This window comes from Salvelinus sp. IW2-2015, linkage group LG15 (assembly GCF_002910315.2).
Source record: "Salvelinus sp. IW2-2015 linkage group LG15, ASM291031v2, whole genome shotgun sequence".
NCBI lineage: Eukaryota > Metazoa > Chordata > Actinopteri > Salmoniformes > Salmonidae > Salvelinus > Salvelinus sp. IW2-2015.
In genome coordinates this window covers 24,221,465-24,239,629 of record NC_036855.1, presented here as the reverse complement: position 1 = coordinate 24,239,629, position 18,165 = coordinate 24,221,465, and the positions used below count along the sequence as shown (strand labels likewise).

Here is an 18,165-nt window from a genome sequence, read left to right as displayed (position 1 = left end):
CCCTGTCCCTGTTCACCCCGGGAGAGACACAGCGCAGCACAACACACTTGAGAGCCAGGCAGGTAAATCAACCAACCAACCATCCCATAATACACCAAGGGAGTTAGTGAGCCAGCTGTATGGACTTGGCCTTCTGTTGGGGGTAATGATTAAACTGTGCTGGGTTGGGTTAGCATCTGCCTGACCTCTCTGACCCCTCACTCCTCACTCCTCCACCTTGGGCTGCCGTGTTAGTAACATCTGGTCCTTAGTACAGACAGAGCAGTACACACTGCACAGCCAGCCCAGACATGAGAAACACACAGGGCCTCAAAATCTGCCATGAGAGAGGAAAGACACAGTAGGAGGGAGACGGTAGAATCGAGAGCACAACGTTTCGGCATATGGAAAGGAAATGGGAGGTGGAGACAGAAGGAGAGAGAAAGGGAGCAATGTAGAGGCTACCACTGCTGTAGGCCCCTGCTGCCTGACCTTGAGAGACTCTACAGGAGGAGCAGCTGTACAAACACCAAGGCCAACACACGCACGGACACACACACAACCACACTCTCCCTCCTACACACGACCACACTCTCCCTCCAGTGCACCCCAAACCTCTCCACTGAAGTGCATCTGTGTGGAAAAGGATTGGGTGGTTTTATGGGCTTTCTACACACGCTTATTAAGAAATATATAAATAACTTCCCAGTTTTTCTTCATAACCACAAGGTATTTGGCATATTGCATCCAAGAATAGTCAAACCAGATCTGTGTCTGGTTCACTGGTCTATAAACGGGTATCATGAGAAATACTCTGCCCTGAAACGACATAATGCCAGAATTACAGCAGAGTGCCACTACTAATACATGTATACCTAGTGTAACGAAACACACACACACACACACACACACACACACACACACACACACACACACACAACACACACCACACACACACACACACACACACACAGGTGGTGGTGGTGGTTACGGAGGGACACACCTGAATTACAAGACACAGGCCTGGAGCATACTTGATTCAAATCCACCATCTTTAAACAAACACGGCACATTTGCTTAATGTACGTTATCCTGGGGCTGATAAAGGTGTCAGGAGTTTGAGGAGGTTAAAAATCACAGCCTTGTGAGTAGAGTCAATCAAATCAGGCTGTGATCAGAGAGAAGTGAGAGAGTGTCAGGTGAGGGAGTGAACAAACACAAAGCCTGGTACAACACAAACACACCTGAGCGATAGAGGGAGGGAGAGAGGGATAGAGAGCTTAATCACTTGTTAGCCTGTGTCTGATGAGCCAGGACCAGAATGTGACTATAGCAACAAAAACCAAAAAAACTGAATAGCTAATCCAGAGAAAGTCTCAGAGAGAAAAATGTAGAAGAATGAGAGAAGTTGCTTTAAAATACTCTCTCCCTGAGGAAGGTTCTTCATTCAAAGAAGCTGAGGGGAAATAATGACGTTTGAGCTGGAAATAACCCCCCCCCCATCTACCCCTCTTCTTCACTTTCCTCCCCTCAGCTGCCACAAACAGGAGACAAACACCCAGACAGTGATCATTTCACAGCTCCCTTATACCACAGGGAACATACTTCTCACAGAGGCAGAAAGAAGGAAAACATTGATAGTGGTGTTTGAGAGAGAAAGAGAGAGAGCAGGGGTRTATTCATTAGTTGCAGATTTTTGCAAAATGTTTGGTCTGTTGCAAAATGTTTTGTAACGGAAACTGTTTACTCCAAACGGAAAACGTTTTGCGTTTCTATTGGACAAATTCAGATAGGAGCCTCCGCGTTTTGTTCCGTTTTATTCCGTTTGCTTCTGTTAGCAAGAGGTAAACGGTCTCCGTTGTAAAACATGAAACAGACCAAACATTTTGCAATGGTCTGCACCTAATGAATACACCCAAGATAATCCCATCCCAGGACCTGTTGCCAATCCCACGCTGTCATCACTGGCCTCTGGCCCAGACTGACAGTGCAGACCTGACAGAGTGGAACCGAGGCAGTCCCACTGCAGCACCCTGGCCTCATCAGCTCTTAGGCCTCAGAATCAGAGCTGAGCTCCTCTCCTGTGGTGCTCGTGGCCTCATCATACGGGTTCACGAGTCTGTTTGGGTCGGTCAGGATTTTAATTGTGAAAGCTCTGGCCCGTAAATGCACAAACATGACAACTGTCCTTTGGCCTGACCACAGCCAAGGCGTGGGCCATCTGGACTCATCTGAACCCTCAGAGCCACAGAAACAACAATGAGGCGGAACAAACAGGCACGGAGCAGAGGCAGACTACTACGGATTACTGCACCACCCAGAGTAGAGCAGAGCAGAGGCAGCTCAACTAAACCAGGGATTAYTTCAGCTACCTGGGTTAGAATGGACACATTTTCCAAGGAAGCAGAATCCATTATTGTGCAAATGAGATCAGAACGCAATGAGGTCAGGCTCTCCTCTGCATGGCTCTCTGAGGGAAGTCTGACAGGGTCCTTTTCCATGACTTCATGGCAAAACCTGAGGAACCACACACTCGGCCGACCTCCAGTAAGTGAAGTACATTAGCAGGAATGAAGTAGCAATCCTTTCTGCATCACACACACTCAGAGAATTCACCCATAAGCCTCATTCCCGTTTTTCACTTACTAACACATCATTCACAGTCCAGTTAAAGCCGTTTCTCCCTCCCTCCAACTCTCAATTTTTGCCATCTATCTCCCTTTGCGTGTCGGTTTCTTTTCCCCTTTCTCCATCATCCATCCTCTCACTACAGCAGATCTTACTTACCATTATACTTGTCATCATAAACTGCTAGTATCAGTTTGTTACAGGTTTATGATCATATCAGATTAGTAAACAAACAGCGTCTCTGCCCTCAGTCTGGTCTACCTCACCTGCTCCATTCAACACACACCTGGCCATGGAGACAGATCTGATACATTACCATTTTGTAAAGTTGCAACAATGTACCAAAAAAKACACACCTGTATACTATTAACTATGGATTTATGAAACCAACTGATAGAAACGGTCTAAATGACTGCCCAATTATCCCAAAATGAAACCTCAGTTAAACCTTAGAGGCAGCTCCTCGGGTCTCAGCGCAATGAGAAACAAAAAGAAACAGGCACAAATTGTGTAAAGAGAAGTAGATGGAATTTGATAAGGAGGAAAAAAGTCTGAAAAAAGGACAAGTATTCAGAGAGAACTAGGTCTGTGAGAGTGGAAGAACTAGAATGTGTCATTTACCTTCTTTCCCTGGCCCTGCTACCTGTCTGTCTGTCTGTCTGTCTTCTCTCTCTCGCTCTGCTCGCACTCTAGTAGTCATGACATCCTCTACTCTACCTCTCCACTCCCTCAGTCACCACACACAATCCTACATACCACACACACCCACCAACAGGCCACTCCCTTCACTTCCCTCACCCTCCCCTTCTGTCTCCACAGGGCTCCTTCTAAGCCTCCTTCTCCCTCCCCCTCTCCTTCCTCTCGATATCGCAACCCTTAAGACGTCCGCATACATAGGTTCGGTTTGCACCTAGAAGAACTCTAGGCATACTCCCTAAAGACCTTCAATTGAAAAATGGCACTATTACTGTTGTTGGTCCCCCTTGAGCCACTGTAGCAACAACATAGCCAGTAACACTTCTTCAAAATAGTCAGAATTAAGCTAAGATAAATCAAGAAATCTGTATAAAAWTTTTACGTTTTTTGCGGAGGAGGTCGCAGTCTGCCGAACACCAAAATGAACAAAAACATCCCAAAATATGCAGTTTCGACTGGAAACATCCGACAGGCTTTACAGGTTAGCAGGTTGCCTGGTTGACAAGTTAACTTTTGACACACTCTTTTGACCAAGGCATACTCCATTGTTTTTGTGATGACTGAGTCTGCCTTAATTGGCATGTTACTTCAGACAAAAGATACATTTAGCATGAAACAGCTGCACAGCTGAATCCCCCTCCCAAAAAATGTATATATATTTTTTTGTCCCACAAAAGTAGTTTTTTCTTGCCAACATTCCTTCACCCATACATGCAATTACATTTTTGAGCTGCTAGGTGTGCAAACTTCTCTTTCCTTACCATATGGAAACGGTTACCTCAGCTATCCTCTCTCAATTCAAGCACATTCATTATAAACATAGTCATCAATAACCACTAGCAGGCCTACTGGTGTCTGGCAAAAAACTAAGCATACATCAACAGTCGAAATAAAATAAAAACTCCCTCCATTCTTGAACATGTATATACATATTTCTAATTTGAATGTGAGATTTGAAGGAGCTACACTGCTTTGACATACACTATGTGTCAGCAGCTGATCACTACACTCCGTGTGTCTATAGTTTGCTGCCGTAGACCTTTTCTCTCTCGCTCTGTGTGTGTGTGTACTGTATACATATACACACACACAGTATATATGTATACACACACTGTATATATGTACACACACACACACACACACACACACCACAGTTACCAGTCAAAAGTTTCGGACCACACACTACATCAGTTTCAGGTTTTCTTTATTTTACTTATTTTCTAACATGTAGAATAATAACTATGAAATAACACATATGAAATCATGTAGTAACCAAAAAAGTGTTAAACAAATCAAAATATATTTTGTATTTTAGATTCTTCAAAGTAGCCACCCTTTGCCTTGATAACAGCTTTACMCACTCTTGGCATTCTCTCAACCAGCTTCACCTGGAATGCTTTTCCAACAGTCTTGAAGGAATTCCCATGCTTTTACTTCACTCTGCGGTCTGACTCATCCCAAACCATCTCAATTTGGTTGAGGTCGGGGGATTGTGGAGGCCAGGTCATCTGATCCATCACTCTCCTTCTTGGTAAAATAGCCCTTAAACACCCTGGAGGTGTGTTGGGTCATTGTCCTGTTGAAAAACAAATGACACTCCCACTAAGCACAAACCAGATGGGATGGTGTATTTCTGCAGAATGCTGACGTAGCCATGCTGTTTAAGTATGCCTTGAATTCTAAATAAATCACTGATGGTGTCAACAGCAAAGCACCCCCACACCATCACACCTCCTCCTCCATGCTTCACGGTGGGAACCACACATGCAGAGATCATCCGTTCACTTACTCTGCGTCTCACAAAGACRCGGCTGTTGGAACCAAAAATCTCAAACTTGGACTCATCAGACCAAAGGACAGATTTCCACCTGTGTAATGTCCATTGCTTGTGTTTCTTGGCCCAAGCATGTCTCTTCTTATTATTGGTGTCCTTTAGTAGTGGTTTCTTTGCAGCAATTCGACCATGAAGGCCGGAATCACGCAGTCTCCTATGAACAGTTGATGTTGAGATGTGTCTGTTACTTGAACTCTGTGAAGCATTTATTTGGGCTGCAATTTCTGAGGCTGATAACTCTAATGAACTTATCCTCTGCAGCAGAGGTAACTCTGAGTCTCCTTTCCTGTGGCGGTCCACAGAGCCAGTTTCATCATAGCGCTTGATGGTTTTTGCGACTGCACTTGAAGAAACTTTCAAAGTTCTTGACATTTTCAGGTTTTACTGGCCTTCATGTCTTAAAGTAATGATGGACTGTCATTTCTCTTTGCTTATTTGAGTTGATCTTGCCATAATATGGACTTGGTCTTTTACCAAATAAGGCTATCTTCTGTATACCACCCCTACCTTGTCACAACACAACTGATTGGCTGAAACGCATTAAGAAGGAAATAAATTCCACAAATTAACTTTTAACAAGGTACACCTGTTAATTGAAATTCCAGGTGACTACCCCATGAAGCTGGTTGAGAAAATGCCAAGAGTGTGCAAAGCTGTCATCAAGGCAAAGGGTGGCAACTTTGAAGAATCTCAAATATAAAATAGATTTGGATTTGTTTAACACTTTTTTGGTTACTACATGATTCCATATGTGTTATTTCATAGTTTTGATGTCTTTACTATTATTCTACAATGTAGTAAATAGTAGAAATAAAGAAAAACCCTGGAATGAGTAGGTTTGACCAAACTTTTGACTGGTACTGTATAYCTATGTGAACTATAGACCATTATCTGGGGCCTCCATCTGCCTGGGGACAATTGAGCGCAGCTCAAAGAGATCCGCTCCTGTGATGTATGGAAGGAGCCCTGCTGCCAGTTGCTGCTGTTGTTGTTGGCTACAGCTCCATTACAGACAGAGCAGACTGACTCAAGACAGACTGCTGGAGCACAGCTGGTGRGCTGGATATGTCTGTCTGCCCCCATCACCTCACCCCATCCACCCACACCTGTAGCCCCTCTCTGACAGCACGAGGGCCATGTCAGCCCCTCCACCTGAGAGGATGCAGGCATTGTACCCCATGACCTGAAAAAAGCTATTGCTTCTTCCTGACTAGAACGCCAGACTCCAAACATACAGACACTGGCTCAGATATCCAATGCATATGGGACCCACTCCAACATTGACAACTAGACAGCCAAGAACAAGAACAGCCACATACAGAGTATACCATAGAACCTTTCTAGATTGTTCTAACCAATCATTCTTATCTGCTAGATGTGTGGTCTGAATTGTTACCTCCAACATCTTACAATTGCATAGTTGCATACAATAATTGCATACAATACTAAATCCAGTATATGTTGCCAAAATATATGACAAACAAAACCAGACCTAAAGGAAATACAGTTTACGAAGGAGCAAAAGGTGACTAACTAATCTTAAAGCCTTTTGTTAGGAAGCAACACAAGACTACTAGAGCGTTAAGCATTGCTACATCGTAGTTACTGTATAGCCACAAGTACTTTACATTTTACATTAAGATTTCAGTCATTTAGCAGTCACTCTTATCCAGAGCAACTTACAGTACTGAGTTCATACATTTCCATACTTTTTTCCCTGTACTATAGTATACTATGGAATAAATAATATATGGTATAAATACTACAGTATTCACTGTAGTGTTTWTGCAGACTTTACTGTATTTTTACTGTAGTATTTACTGTAGTACACTGTAGTATTTACAATTACCTATAGTTTAAATACTGTAGTAAAGGAAAACTAGCATATACAAAAAAAAGTTAAGAACAAATTCTTATTTACAATGACGGCCTACACCGGCCAAACCYGGACGACACTGGGCCAATTGTGCGCCGCCTTATGGGACTCCCAATCACGGTCGGTTGTGATACAGCCTGGATTCGAACCAGGGTGTCTGTAGTGACACCTTTAGCACTGAGATGCAGTGACTTAGACCGCTGTGGCACTCGGGAGCCCCTAAATACTATTGTAATGTATTGTTTTAGCAAAATGTAGTATACTGTAGTGTTTACTCTATTGTTATTGCAGACATCCCTGTAGTATTTACTGTAGTATTTGTGTTTTATTATCTTTGACATAGAAGTGGAGGCCTATCAGGAAACCTACCACAGAAATACTAAAATAGCACATTTTCTATAACCTGTAGGAAGGTAGGACTGGGGTCTGAACAGAGAGTTCAGAGCTTCTGCTCTTTTCTATAACCTGCAGGGAACACAATATATGGTCTATACTTGGCATGTAGGTTTCTAATTTATGGGTGGCACAAATTGGAGTATGGGGGAGAGAAATAGGCAGGGTATATGCAAATTCAATACTTAAGTATTTACTATAATTTAGTGCTGAGCGATTAACCAAAATGTCTGTTCTTTTTTCAACAAGGAATTGACCAACGTCGGTGAATTCCATTTTGTTTGTTTTGGGGGGGGGCTCGATGCGCAGTTTCTCTAGAGATAAATCAGATCAAGCCCAAACTGTGCAATGTAGTAGGGAGTTGTAGATTCCAACAGGCCAATATTCTAAATAGTTTRGCGCAGAAACCGTGGTAATTACCTACAATGGCCATAATCCATTGTGCGCCCGCCTACTTGTCCAGTCTGTGTGGAGCAGACACTGAGAGACGTGAGAAAGAGCAATCGAGAGGGATAGAAAAACAGTTGCTTTGTGAGGTATCTCTAAAATGAAAATACATGATCTTTGATTGATAGTTGGTATTCAGCAGTCATAGAAGTATKCCTTATTTACTTTGAAGAACTACAAAATAGTGATTTTGTCAGACAGCATAGGCAGAGAGATGAGATGATGACTTGGAATTAAATAATAAAGTCATCAAATAAAATAAATGTAATATACAAAACTGTCACACCCTGATCAGTTTCACCTGTCTTGTGCTTGTCTCCACCCACCTCGAGGTGTTACCCATTTTCCCCATTATCCCCTGTGCATTTATTCCTGTGTTTTCTGTTTGTCTGTTGCCAGTTCGTCTTGTCTCGTCAAGCCYACCAGCGTTTTTCCCCATACTCCTGTTTTTCTCTCTAGTCCCTGTTTTCTAGTTTTCCTGGTTTTGACCATTCTGCCTGCCCTGACCTTGCCTGCCTGCCGTTCTGTACCTTTCAGACTCTGCTCTGAATTACTGACCTCTGCCTGCCCTGAACCTGAGCCTGCCTGCCGTTCTGTACCTTCAATTGAACCTCTGTCTGCCCTTGACCTGTCATTTGCCTGCCCCCTGTTCTAGTAATAAACTTGTGTTACTTTCGAAATGTCTGTATCTGAGTCTTATCCTGAGGTCTGATACAAAACAACTGACATTTTTATTCAAGTTTTAATAATCAAACTGAAATCGAACCGACCTAAAATAAGCACTAATCGCTCAGCACTACTAAAAGTGTCGTGTTTTTACGGACTGTAGTGKTTTTTTGGACATTACTATAGTATTTACAACAGTGCTTTTTTGCAGATAATACTGTAGCATTCAAATTCTATATTAAGTACTACACATGATCGAGGGATACTACAATTTGTAGTATAGTATTCTAGAGTATACTACAGTTTACTATAGGATTCTATAATAAGTACTGTCGTATTCTATAGTAAACTGTCGTATTTTTTTCATGTTGGTACAGCTTCCCGGCTGAGCATACAGCCTAACCCGCATCACCAACCCAATTCTTACAGGTATGACGGCATACAATAGGAATTAACTTCACCCAACAGAGATCCTGTCTTCAGAAAACAGAGCAGGGAGTACAGACAAACTGATCAAGCAACAGTGATAAGATAGCATCTAGCCCCAGGCAATTATTACGTTGTTACTATTACGTCTTTCAGCATTTTCAGCACATAAACTCATCAGTCAATCTGCAATGCTTTCACAGGAAACAGTCATATTGAATATAACTGTAGCTATTAGGGTTATGAATACAGTAGTTCACTTCACTGACCACAAGGGGGCCTCTCCTAACCAAATGTGTAAAGAGATTTGACATGCAAAGCCTCAAGTCTGAAAGGGGGAAAGAGAAAACCAAAGAGGAGAGAAGGAGGAATATAGAATGGGAGAGAGACTACCATCACTCTTCCCTTCCAATCTCCGACAGACAGATGGACAGATAGGCACGCACAACACGCCCAAGTTCTGGTTGCCACACATAATCAAAACATAATCATTTCCCTTCAGTGTGATGTGAGAGTTTGGAGAGTGACAGCCTGGGTAACTAGTAGTGTGTAGAATGACAGGCCTGGCTCGCAGGGTGTTCTTATCACCAAGGATTTACTGCCTATACCAAACACCAGAGCCTGAGCACATCTCCTCTCAGTCTCTGGGTGTACTTAGCCAGAAATGAATGAGGTATGAAGAATGAAAATACATTCCTTGCGTCGTGGCAGCCACTTTGGCGCAAGCTTGTCTGCGTGTCTGTCAGTTTATGTGTTTGGAACATGGTGAAGAGAAGACACAGTCATGAGACAGACAGTGTCTGACGGAGTCACATGCCTGGGTGTTGTTGTTGTCTGCATTCTTCATTGTGGCAGCACAAAACCTAAATGGTCACTGTTCTCTGCAAACATATACTCAACACCCACAACTGAGTCTGTGCTGCTAATTAAAGTTGACGTGTAAGTTGCAACATGATCTCTCTTCATATAAAAAAGTTTGAGGCATTGACAGCCAGTCAGATCACAGCCCTAATCAGTTCATCACCTTCCCGTTTATCTATATTTCATACAGCTGTCATAATCAAACCTGTTTGCCACCTCCTCTTCCACTATGTACTCACCCCTTCTCTCTCTCTCTCTGTTTGTCTGTCTGTCTGTCTGTACTCACCCCTTCTCTCTCTCTCTCTGTTTGTCTGTCTGTCTGTCTGTACTCACCCCTTCTCTCTCTCTCTGTCTGTCTGTCTGTACTCACCCCTTCTCTCTCTATCTCTTAACTCACCCCTGCTCCCAGGCTGTTTTGGAGATCCAGGCCCTCAGATTCCAGACATCGGTCGGTGGTTCTCCCTTTCTGCCCTGTACCTGAAACACACACCACATCCAACTGGTTACACACTGACTGATGAGGGGGGAGACAATACAAACCTATCAAATCTCAAATGGGAGCTGAGGAGACACACGTACGGAGAAGAGAAGCTAAAGTTGTTTATTTGTCAAGACAGGGGCTTACTACTAAATGAACAAGCCAGAGAGGGTGAGAAGGACAGAGAACAAGAGGGTGGAAATAGAGAGAGGAAAAGAGAAAGGGAGAACCTCTGGGCAACAGGGGATAGGATTATTAGAGAGTAGTATCCTAACATGTCCTTCAACTTATCAGGTAGCAGGGGAGTGCTGTATGCCTGCCCCCCTGGAGAGATGTGTGTACTGTAAGTGTTCTCCTCTTCCTCCTCATCTCTGTTCCCTCTCCTCCTCCTCCATCTCTGTTCCTTCTCCTCCTCTACCTCCATCTCTGTTCCTTCTCCTCCTCCTCCTCTACCTCCATTTATGTTCCTTCTCCTTCTCCTCCTCCTCCTCCTCTACCTCCATTTATGTTCCTTCTCCTTCTCTACCTCCATCTCTGTTCCTTCTCCTCCTCCTCTGTACTCACCCTCCTGCTCCTCGTCTCGGAGGCGGCGGATGGCAGCTCTGATCAGTTTCCTCTCCTCATACTCAGTGGCCCCACGCAGCTGGAATACACAGGCAGGACAGCCATCAGCACAGGGAGAGTGATGCTCAGAATCATTCATGTGGATGGGGAGACAAACTCAGAGGGCCACAGAGAGAGATAAAGAAACAGATGAGTGAGACTGGCTGACTTGTAATTGATTTACTAATCTAGGGCAGTATGTGCATAGAGGTTTGTGGAAGATTGATATTGATGATGTCTAACTGTAAATTCACAAGTAATGTGTGTGGTGTACATCACTGTTCTCACCAGTCCAGACAGTTCCTCAATGTCCTGGATGGCTTGTAGTTTCACAGAGAGGATGTTTAGGGAGTCACCCAAATCTGACCTGAGATACAGACACACAAACAGAAACACACACTGACACATCAGAGTGCTGCTTTCATGGTAGTTGGTGATGCTTGACCCTGCTCATGTGTTAAGGTGGCCAGAAGGGCAGTGTAATCCACATTCAGAGGCATCCTGCAGTGTTGTTGGCCTCACTGGCTCCACTCCTGGAGTAAATCAAGACGCCAGACAGYTTTTCTTGGCCGGGAAGAAAACATTTTTTTTTCTGAGAAAAAGATTCACAAATCCAGCCTAGAAAAAGTGACAGCATGATAGACATGTAAAGGAGAGAGAAGCACATTGCCAGGCAAAAACGTCTTCCTCCTCTCTATCCTCATATAGCTCTCCATTTCTCTGCCTCTTTTTTCTTCCTCTCGGACTCTTTCCCCCTCTCCTCATTGGGATTGGAGGATGTGTGGAACTTGGAATAGAATATTTGACATTCCCGCAGTGAGTAGAAAAGGATAATATTGCTTTCAGGAGGCTGTGTGTGTGTGTGTGTGTGTGTGTGTGTGTGTGTGTGCACGCGCTCGCTCACTCGCTCGCAAGCCTGTATGGACACGTGCATGCATGTGGTGAATAGACATATTCTTCCAGCTTTAAAAAGGGGAACCTCTGTTATTTATGTAACCCAAGTAATCCAACTACCCAGCAAACGGATCCCATTTAACAGTCATTGTCCCTAATATGATCCAGTAGGAGCAGAGATGTAGGAGGGCCAGCGTCCTCCTCATGTTGTGGATCTGCAGCCCAGAACACGAGTCAACTTGGAGCAGTTGTCTGCTGCTCCTAGTTGAGCTGCTGTAGTAGAGCCAGTCATGAATTAGCAGAGAGGAGCAGCAAACCAGCATGGCCCACAGGGTTCAGCCTAGACACTCCAGCCTGAACTCACTCACTACCATTACAKCCAAATGAAAACCAGTAAAAAGTACAATGGTGATGATGATTGGCACACGAAGGGATGTTGTTGTCTTGTTAGTCCTGTTTCTGATTGGGTTCTAATGAAAAACAAATGGGTGTAAAAAACAGATGACAGGAGGCAACGACTGCAGACTCGTCAGTTTTTCCGTCTGCTATGGCTGCGCGGCGTGACGGGTTCTGGCGGCCGCGCATCGCTGAACCGGTAAAACGTTCAAGCCTGCTGTAACGGGTCAATAAAGACTAATGAAATACAAAAGAAATAAAATACACGTAAACGACTGTATTGACGTCTTTACCACCAGGGATATGGCTGGTAGCCGCCTAATAGAATGTGTGTGGATTCGTCTGTAGGCTACATGACAGTGATACTGTTAGGAATATGAAATTAAAAGGTATGAGTAAATGTATGAGAATATATACAGTACACACAACTTATTAAACGTTATGCCTACACAGGTGTGTATTTGCATAACGAAAAATTGCATATGAGTTCTTCTACCTCCCCTGTTTTTATGGACTCCCTGTCATGGTTTTTCCAGATCTGCAGTGTTGTGGCCCAACTTCCCAGAAGGCCTCCCTGGAGAAGGAGAGGGAGTGCTGCATCTGGGTTTGTGTGCTTGTTGTCTCAGAGTTTCCAGGCAGCTCATCTGGACTGCTACAATCTGTCATGGATAAAGGGTCTGTGTGCAAGAGCGCGTGTGTGTGTGTGTGTGTGTGTGTATTCAGATTCAGGCGGCTCACCTATTTGTGAGCTGGTTCTCTTTGTCGTCATTCTGGTTGAGGCGTTTGTGCCGGAAGCGTTTGCTGGCCAGGGTTGCCTCCATGTCCTCTATCTCTCTCCTCCTCAGCTCTCTGATGGCTGAACGGATCAGCCGCCGCTCATCCAGGTCCATCGTCCCATCCAGCTACACACACAGAGGGGAAGAGTAGGAGTGTCAGCAATGGAGAGCAAGCACATAGGGACACACACATCTAAGAGACAGACTCAGCACCAGGATAAAGTTACTAAGGGGGCAGTTGAAATCAGTGCGGGGGCACAATTTTGGGGGCAGTTCTTGCATTGGAATTATATTGAATTCTGCTTATATCACGCCGTGTCCTCTGCCCTGTWAAGTCAAACCACTGTGGCAGGCAGGGCAGTCGAAGCCCCTCTGGAACAGCCTCTTCAAGTTCATCCCAGTCTCTCCATGGGAAACAGGCCCTACCCTCTTCTCTTCTCCCCAGCCTGGTAGCCCTCTGGGGTCAGTGGGGCTTACATGAGCTTTTATAGTTTGGTGACAAGTGATTTAACTTCAATAAAGCACAGAGTGAGGACCACAGCTTCCCAGCTGCTGCTGAGCTAATGGGCTGTAGGAGGGAGGCTGGGCCAGGCTGACTGTAAACTTACTGGGCTGTAGGAGGGAGGCTGGGCCAGGCTGACTGTAAACTTACTGGGCATTACGAGGGAGGCTGGGCCAGGCTGACTGTAAACTTACTGGGCTGTAGGAGGGAGGCTGGGCCAGGCTGACTGTAAACTTACTGGGCTGTAGGAGGGAGGCTGGGCCAGCCTCCCCCATAGTCCGAGTTAATCTAAGATAACTCAAGAAATCTGTCATACATTTTTTAYATTTTTGCCATGGAGATCTTTGTCGCGCAATTTTACATCTAAATAAGATGTTTAGTGCAGTATTTCCCAAGTGAAAAATGTGCATGAAAACAATTAGTCTCTTGTTAAATAACAAAACACGTCATTAAAGAATCCCTACTTTTGAACAATCACCGACGAAGGGGTGGAGACTTCGGCTATCAACTTCGACTTGCCTCGAGAAAAATGTTTGTGTGCCCATCCTCAAGTTGCTCCATCTGTTAGAGGTATTTATTATACAGAGACAGGAAGTGTACATGTGTGCATGTGTCTGTATGTGTGCAGGCACACACAGAAGCCATGAAAGCCAACTGCATTAATTAAGCAGGTTGGCATTTATTTTAATTTTCACCTTTATTTAACCAGGTAGGCAAGTTGAGAACTCTCATTTACAATTGCAACCTGGCCAAGATAAAGCAAAGCAGTTTGACACATACACAACACAGAGTTACACATGGAGTAAAACAAACATACAGTCAAAATACAGTAGAAAAATAAGTCTATATACAATGTGAGCAAGTGAGGTGAGATAAGGGAGGTGAAGGCAAAAAAAGGCATTGGTGGCGAAGTAGCAAGTAAACACTGGAATGGTTGATTTGCAGTGGAAGAATGTGCAAAGTAGAGATAGAAATAATGGGGTGCAAAGGAGCAAAATAAATAAAATACAGTAGGGAAAGAGGTAGTTGTTTGGGCTAAATTATAGATGGGTTTTGTACAGGTGCAGTAATCTGTGAGCTGCTCTGACAGCTGGTGCTTAAAGCTAGTGAGGGAGATAAGTGTTCCAGTTTCAGAGATTTTTGTAGTTCGTTCCAGCATTGGCAGCAGAGAACTGGAAGGAGAGTCGGCCAAAGGAAGAATTGGTTTTGGGGGTGACCAGAGAGATATACCTGCTGGAGCGCGTGCTACAGGTGGTGCTGCATATGGTGACCAGCGAGCTGAGATAAGGGGGGACTTTACCTAGCAGGTCTTGTAGATGACCTGGAGCCAGTGGGTTTGGCGTCACAGTGGTGGGTCGTATATGGGCTTTGGTGACAAACGGATGGCACTGTGATAGACTGCACCAATTTATTGAGTAGGTATTGGAGGCTATTTTGTAAATGACATCGCCAAAGTCGAGGATTGGTAGGATGGTCAGTTTTACAAGGGTATGTTTGGCAGCATGAGTGAAGGATGCTTTGTTGCGGAATAGGAAACGGATGGCACTGTGATAGACTGCACCCAATTTATTGAGTAGGGTATTGGAGGCTATTTTGTAAATGACATCGCCAAAGTCGAGGATTGGTAGGATGGTCAGTTTTACAAGGGTATGTTTGGCAGCATGAGTGAAGGATGCTTTGTTGCGGAATAGGAAGCCAATTCTAGATTTCTAGATTYATTGGGATGACTCATGTACTGGAGGCAGCTCTGCAGGGTAGTCACTAGCCGGCACAGCCACAAAGTCATAAAATCTGATTTTAAACCTAACCCTAACCACACTGTTAACCTTATACCTAACCCTAACCTTAAATTAAGACCAAAAAGCACATTTTTGTATTCATGAATTCTTAGGATATATAGTCAATTTTGACTTTGCAGCTGGCCCATGTAGTGGAAATTGCTCCGCTTTGTCTCCAGGACACGATTCATCCCAATCAACCTGCCTGCATTAATGTGAGTGATAGCAGCACAAAGTGAGGGAGGGAGTAGGGAGAGAAAAGGGAGGAGAGGGAGCAGTTCTCTGTCAGGTATGACAGGTAGCAGAGCTCTACTCCAGCATTGACTGCAGAAACCTGTCAACAAACGCACGAGGGATGAACAGCTCCATTTCCTCTGGCAGACAGACTGCACTGGGAGACTTAACACTTTCCTGGACCAGCCCACATGGCCCAGCCACGTCATAATGGTGTACTAACTTACAACCGGAGATCAAACAGACCACCCATGAACAGCCCTGTAATCGTAAAGGAGGAACCAGAGGAGGTACAGTACTCTTCATGGGGAGGGRCGGGACGGGACGGGGGTCGCTGGATTCGAGGCCTCTCTGCGGTTTGGTAGAATATAGAGCCAAGCGCCTCTCAAGGGGGCTCGCATGTAATTTGGAGAAATTTGGAGTGTTGAGCTGGCCGAGGAGAAAATGTGTAAGGGGAGTAGAGACAGAGAGGTTAAGAGAAGAGAAAGGATATAAATGACGGGGAGGGAAGGAGAGGTGGGAGGCAAAATACATTAGTAGTTAATGGTGGGATAGGATGACAGAGGGAGAGAGAGGAATGAAGCAAAAAGAGAGAGTCGGTCATGCCTAAAAAKGGGCAGACAAGAGTAGGGTGGGAAAGGTTCAGTCATTCCTCACATTCCTGCTGACTCAGGAGGAGAGAGAAATCAGCTACAGACAGGCACTGGGACAGACAGGCAGACCGACAGACAGGCAGGCAGGCAGACCTACACARATGACACATGGGCTGGAAGCATGGCCAGAGTAGGAGAGGGTCGAGGGTGCAGAAGGAAGAGGAGTAAATGAAAAACACACTCTCACTTCCACTCTGTTTCTCTCTCACACACTTACACCACAGACAGCTCTCCCTTTCTGCACAATTGAGCTTATTGCTGCATGAATGCCTTAATTTGATTACATGTCCCAATATGYTGCCAAGTTGTTAACCAGGATTTTGTGATCTATTTCTAGTGATTAGAGATGTATTTATACATGTTTCAGATAACAGAGAAAGCACCTGGAGCCTGAGAGAAAAATGAGAGACAAAAGGTGAGAGGTAGTCTAGCTAGAGCATGAATCAAGCACACCAAGTCCTCCACCACACGCTGCCTGTGTGGGAGGGAGGTCATCAAATACTTCCAAATTACATCAATTTCTGTTGATGATCAGTTTAAAAAAACAAGTCCAATATGAAGAAAGCCATAAAAAAACKTTATTAATCCGATGAACAGAGAATGCGATGGACTGCAGATTGACAGTGGTCTGGCTGGCATTACCAGCTGCCCAGATGAATTACCCCAATCCTGCCCAACACAAACAGACAGACAGGGATTAAGATCACAAGGTGATGGTACAAGATGAAACATAATCCACAACTTGTGATCATCAGGACTTTGACCTTTCCCCCATGCCCACAGCACTTTACCAACTAACAGCATCAGGTGGGTTCCAAACAGCCTCCAACTGGCCAGTAAATTGAAAAAGCTTAACCTAACGTCAACGCTGATTGGTCCAGACATGYGGGGGCGAGGATATTACTGTCTGTTGGCAGCAGGCCAATGACTGGGCCGGTACAGGAAGGTTGAGTAATGATAAAGCAAATAAAACACACCTTTCACTTGGGCGTCTGCCAAGAAAAACACAAAATAACTGTTGCAGAACTAGACACGGAAACACACACAGAGTTCTTTGACTTTTGACCCCTAGAGGTGTATAACCCATATACAGGGAACCCACTGTAGTGGAATATGGCAGGAGAGAAGGGAGATTCAAAGAAGGAAAGTATTGAACAGGTCCACAGTTCAGAACCTGCTCCAACGTGCATTTATCAAACTGAACCACTGTTGCTCCCGGATTACCAACCGTCACTTTGGTCAAACCAAACAATACTGATGGAGAAGGCAGCGTTTCCTGAGCCAAGGCCCTATGCTCACAGGACTGAATGTTCTGTAGCCAGTACTGAGCTCTCTGCTGGACCAAGAGCACTCCGCTCTACCGGATTGTTCTGTCCTGAGCACCGTGACACTGGTGGGAAGGAAGGAAGCCAAAATGCTATGTCACAGTTCACGACATCTGGAGGAAATGTGCATGAGTCAAGTACAAGAGATTAGCAATGGGTCACACACAGTAGAAAGCTACAGTAAACATCATTAGAACGTGAGCATGCTGAGTCACAACAGAGAGAGACATGTTATGACACAACCAGTCTGTCAGGAAACTGAACTCTGGCCTTGATGGAGTTTCCTGATTCAGGTGGTTAGGGGTAGGGTTGGGGCACGAAGAGTGATGCGTTAGGAAACAGGACGGAGGGGGGGGGGGGGTCCCGCAGACAGGAGAGAAGAGGGTGAGGAAGATGGGCAGGAAGCCAATCATGTGATAGCCAGTGGATTCTACCATTCAGCCTCGAAGTCAGGTTATTGAAGTAGCAAACAAATGACATTTCAACACTTTTCATTTCCTCCATCAAACCTCTGAAGTTATGAGCAAAGCTGGGAACCCTGTTTGAATGGCCCACAGGAAACCTGTCAAATGTCTCTGTAAATATACTGTGGTAAACACGAGGATAAAAAAACAGACAATCCTACTTTTTCATAAGAAACCTCGTTAAGGCACGCAGCCCTCTGAGTCAACTTCCTGTAGATTAACAGCACACCAAATAAATAAATCTCCATGGAATTAA

The 18,165-nt window shown here is 44.6% G+C and overlaps 1 protein-coding gene across 1 annotated transcript in view; it reads right to left on the bottom strand.

Moving 5' to 3' along the window:
- The window catches only part of LOC111974013 (smoothelin), an 87,200-nt gene that overhangs the window by 49,417 nt on the left and 19,618 nt on the right, over window positions 1-18,165 (bottom strand). The window contains 4 exon segments of the mRNA XM_070447043.1: window positions 10,204-10,283; window positions 10,849-10,927; window positions 11,176-11,254; window positions 12,916-13,079. Coding sequence (XP_070303144.1) covers window positions 10,204-10,283; window positions 10,849-10,927; window positions 11,176-11,254; window positions 12,916-13,079 — 402 coding nt within the window.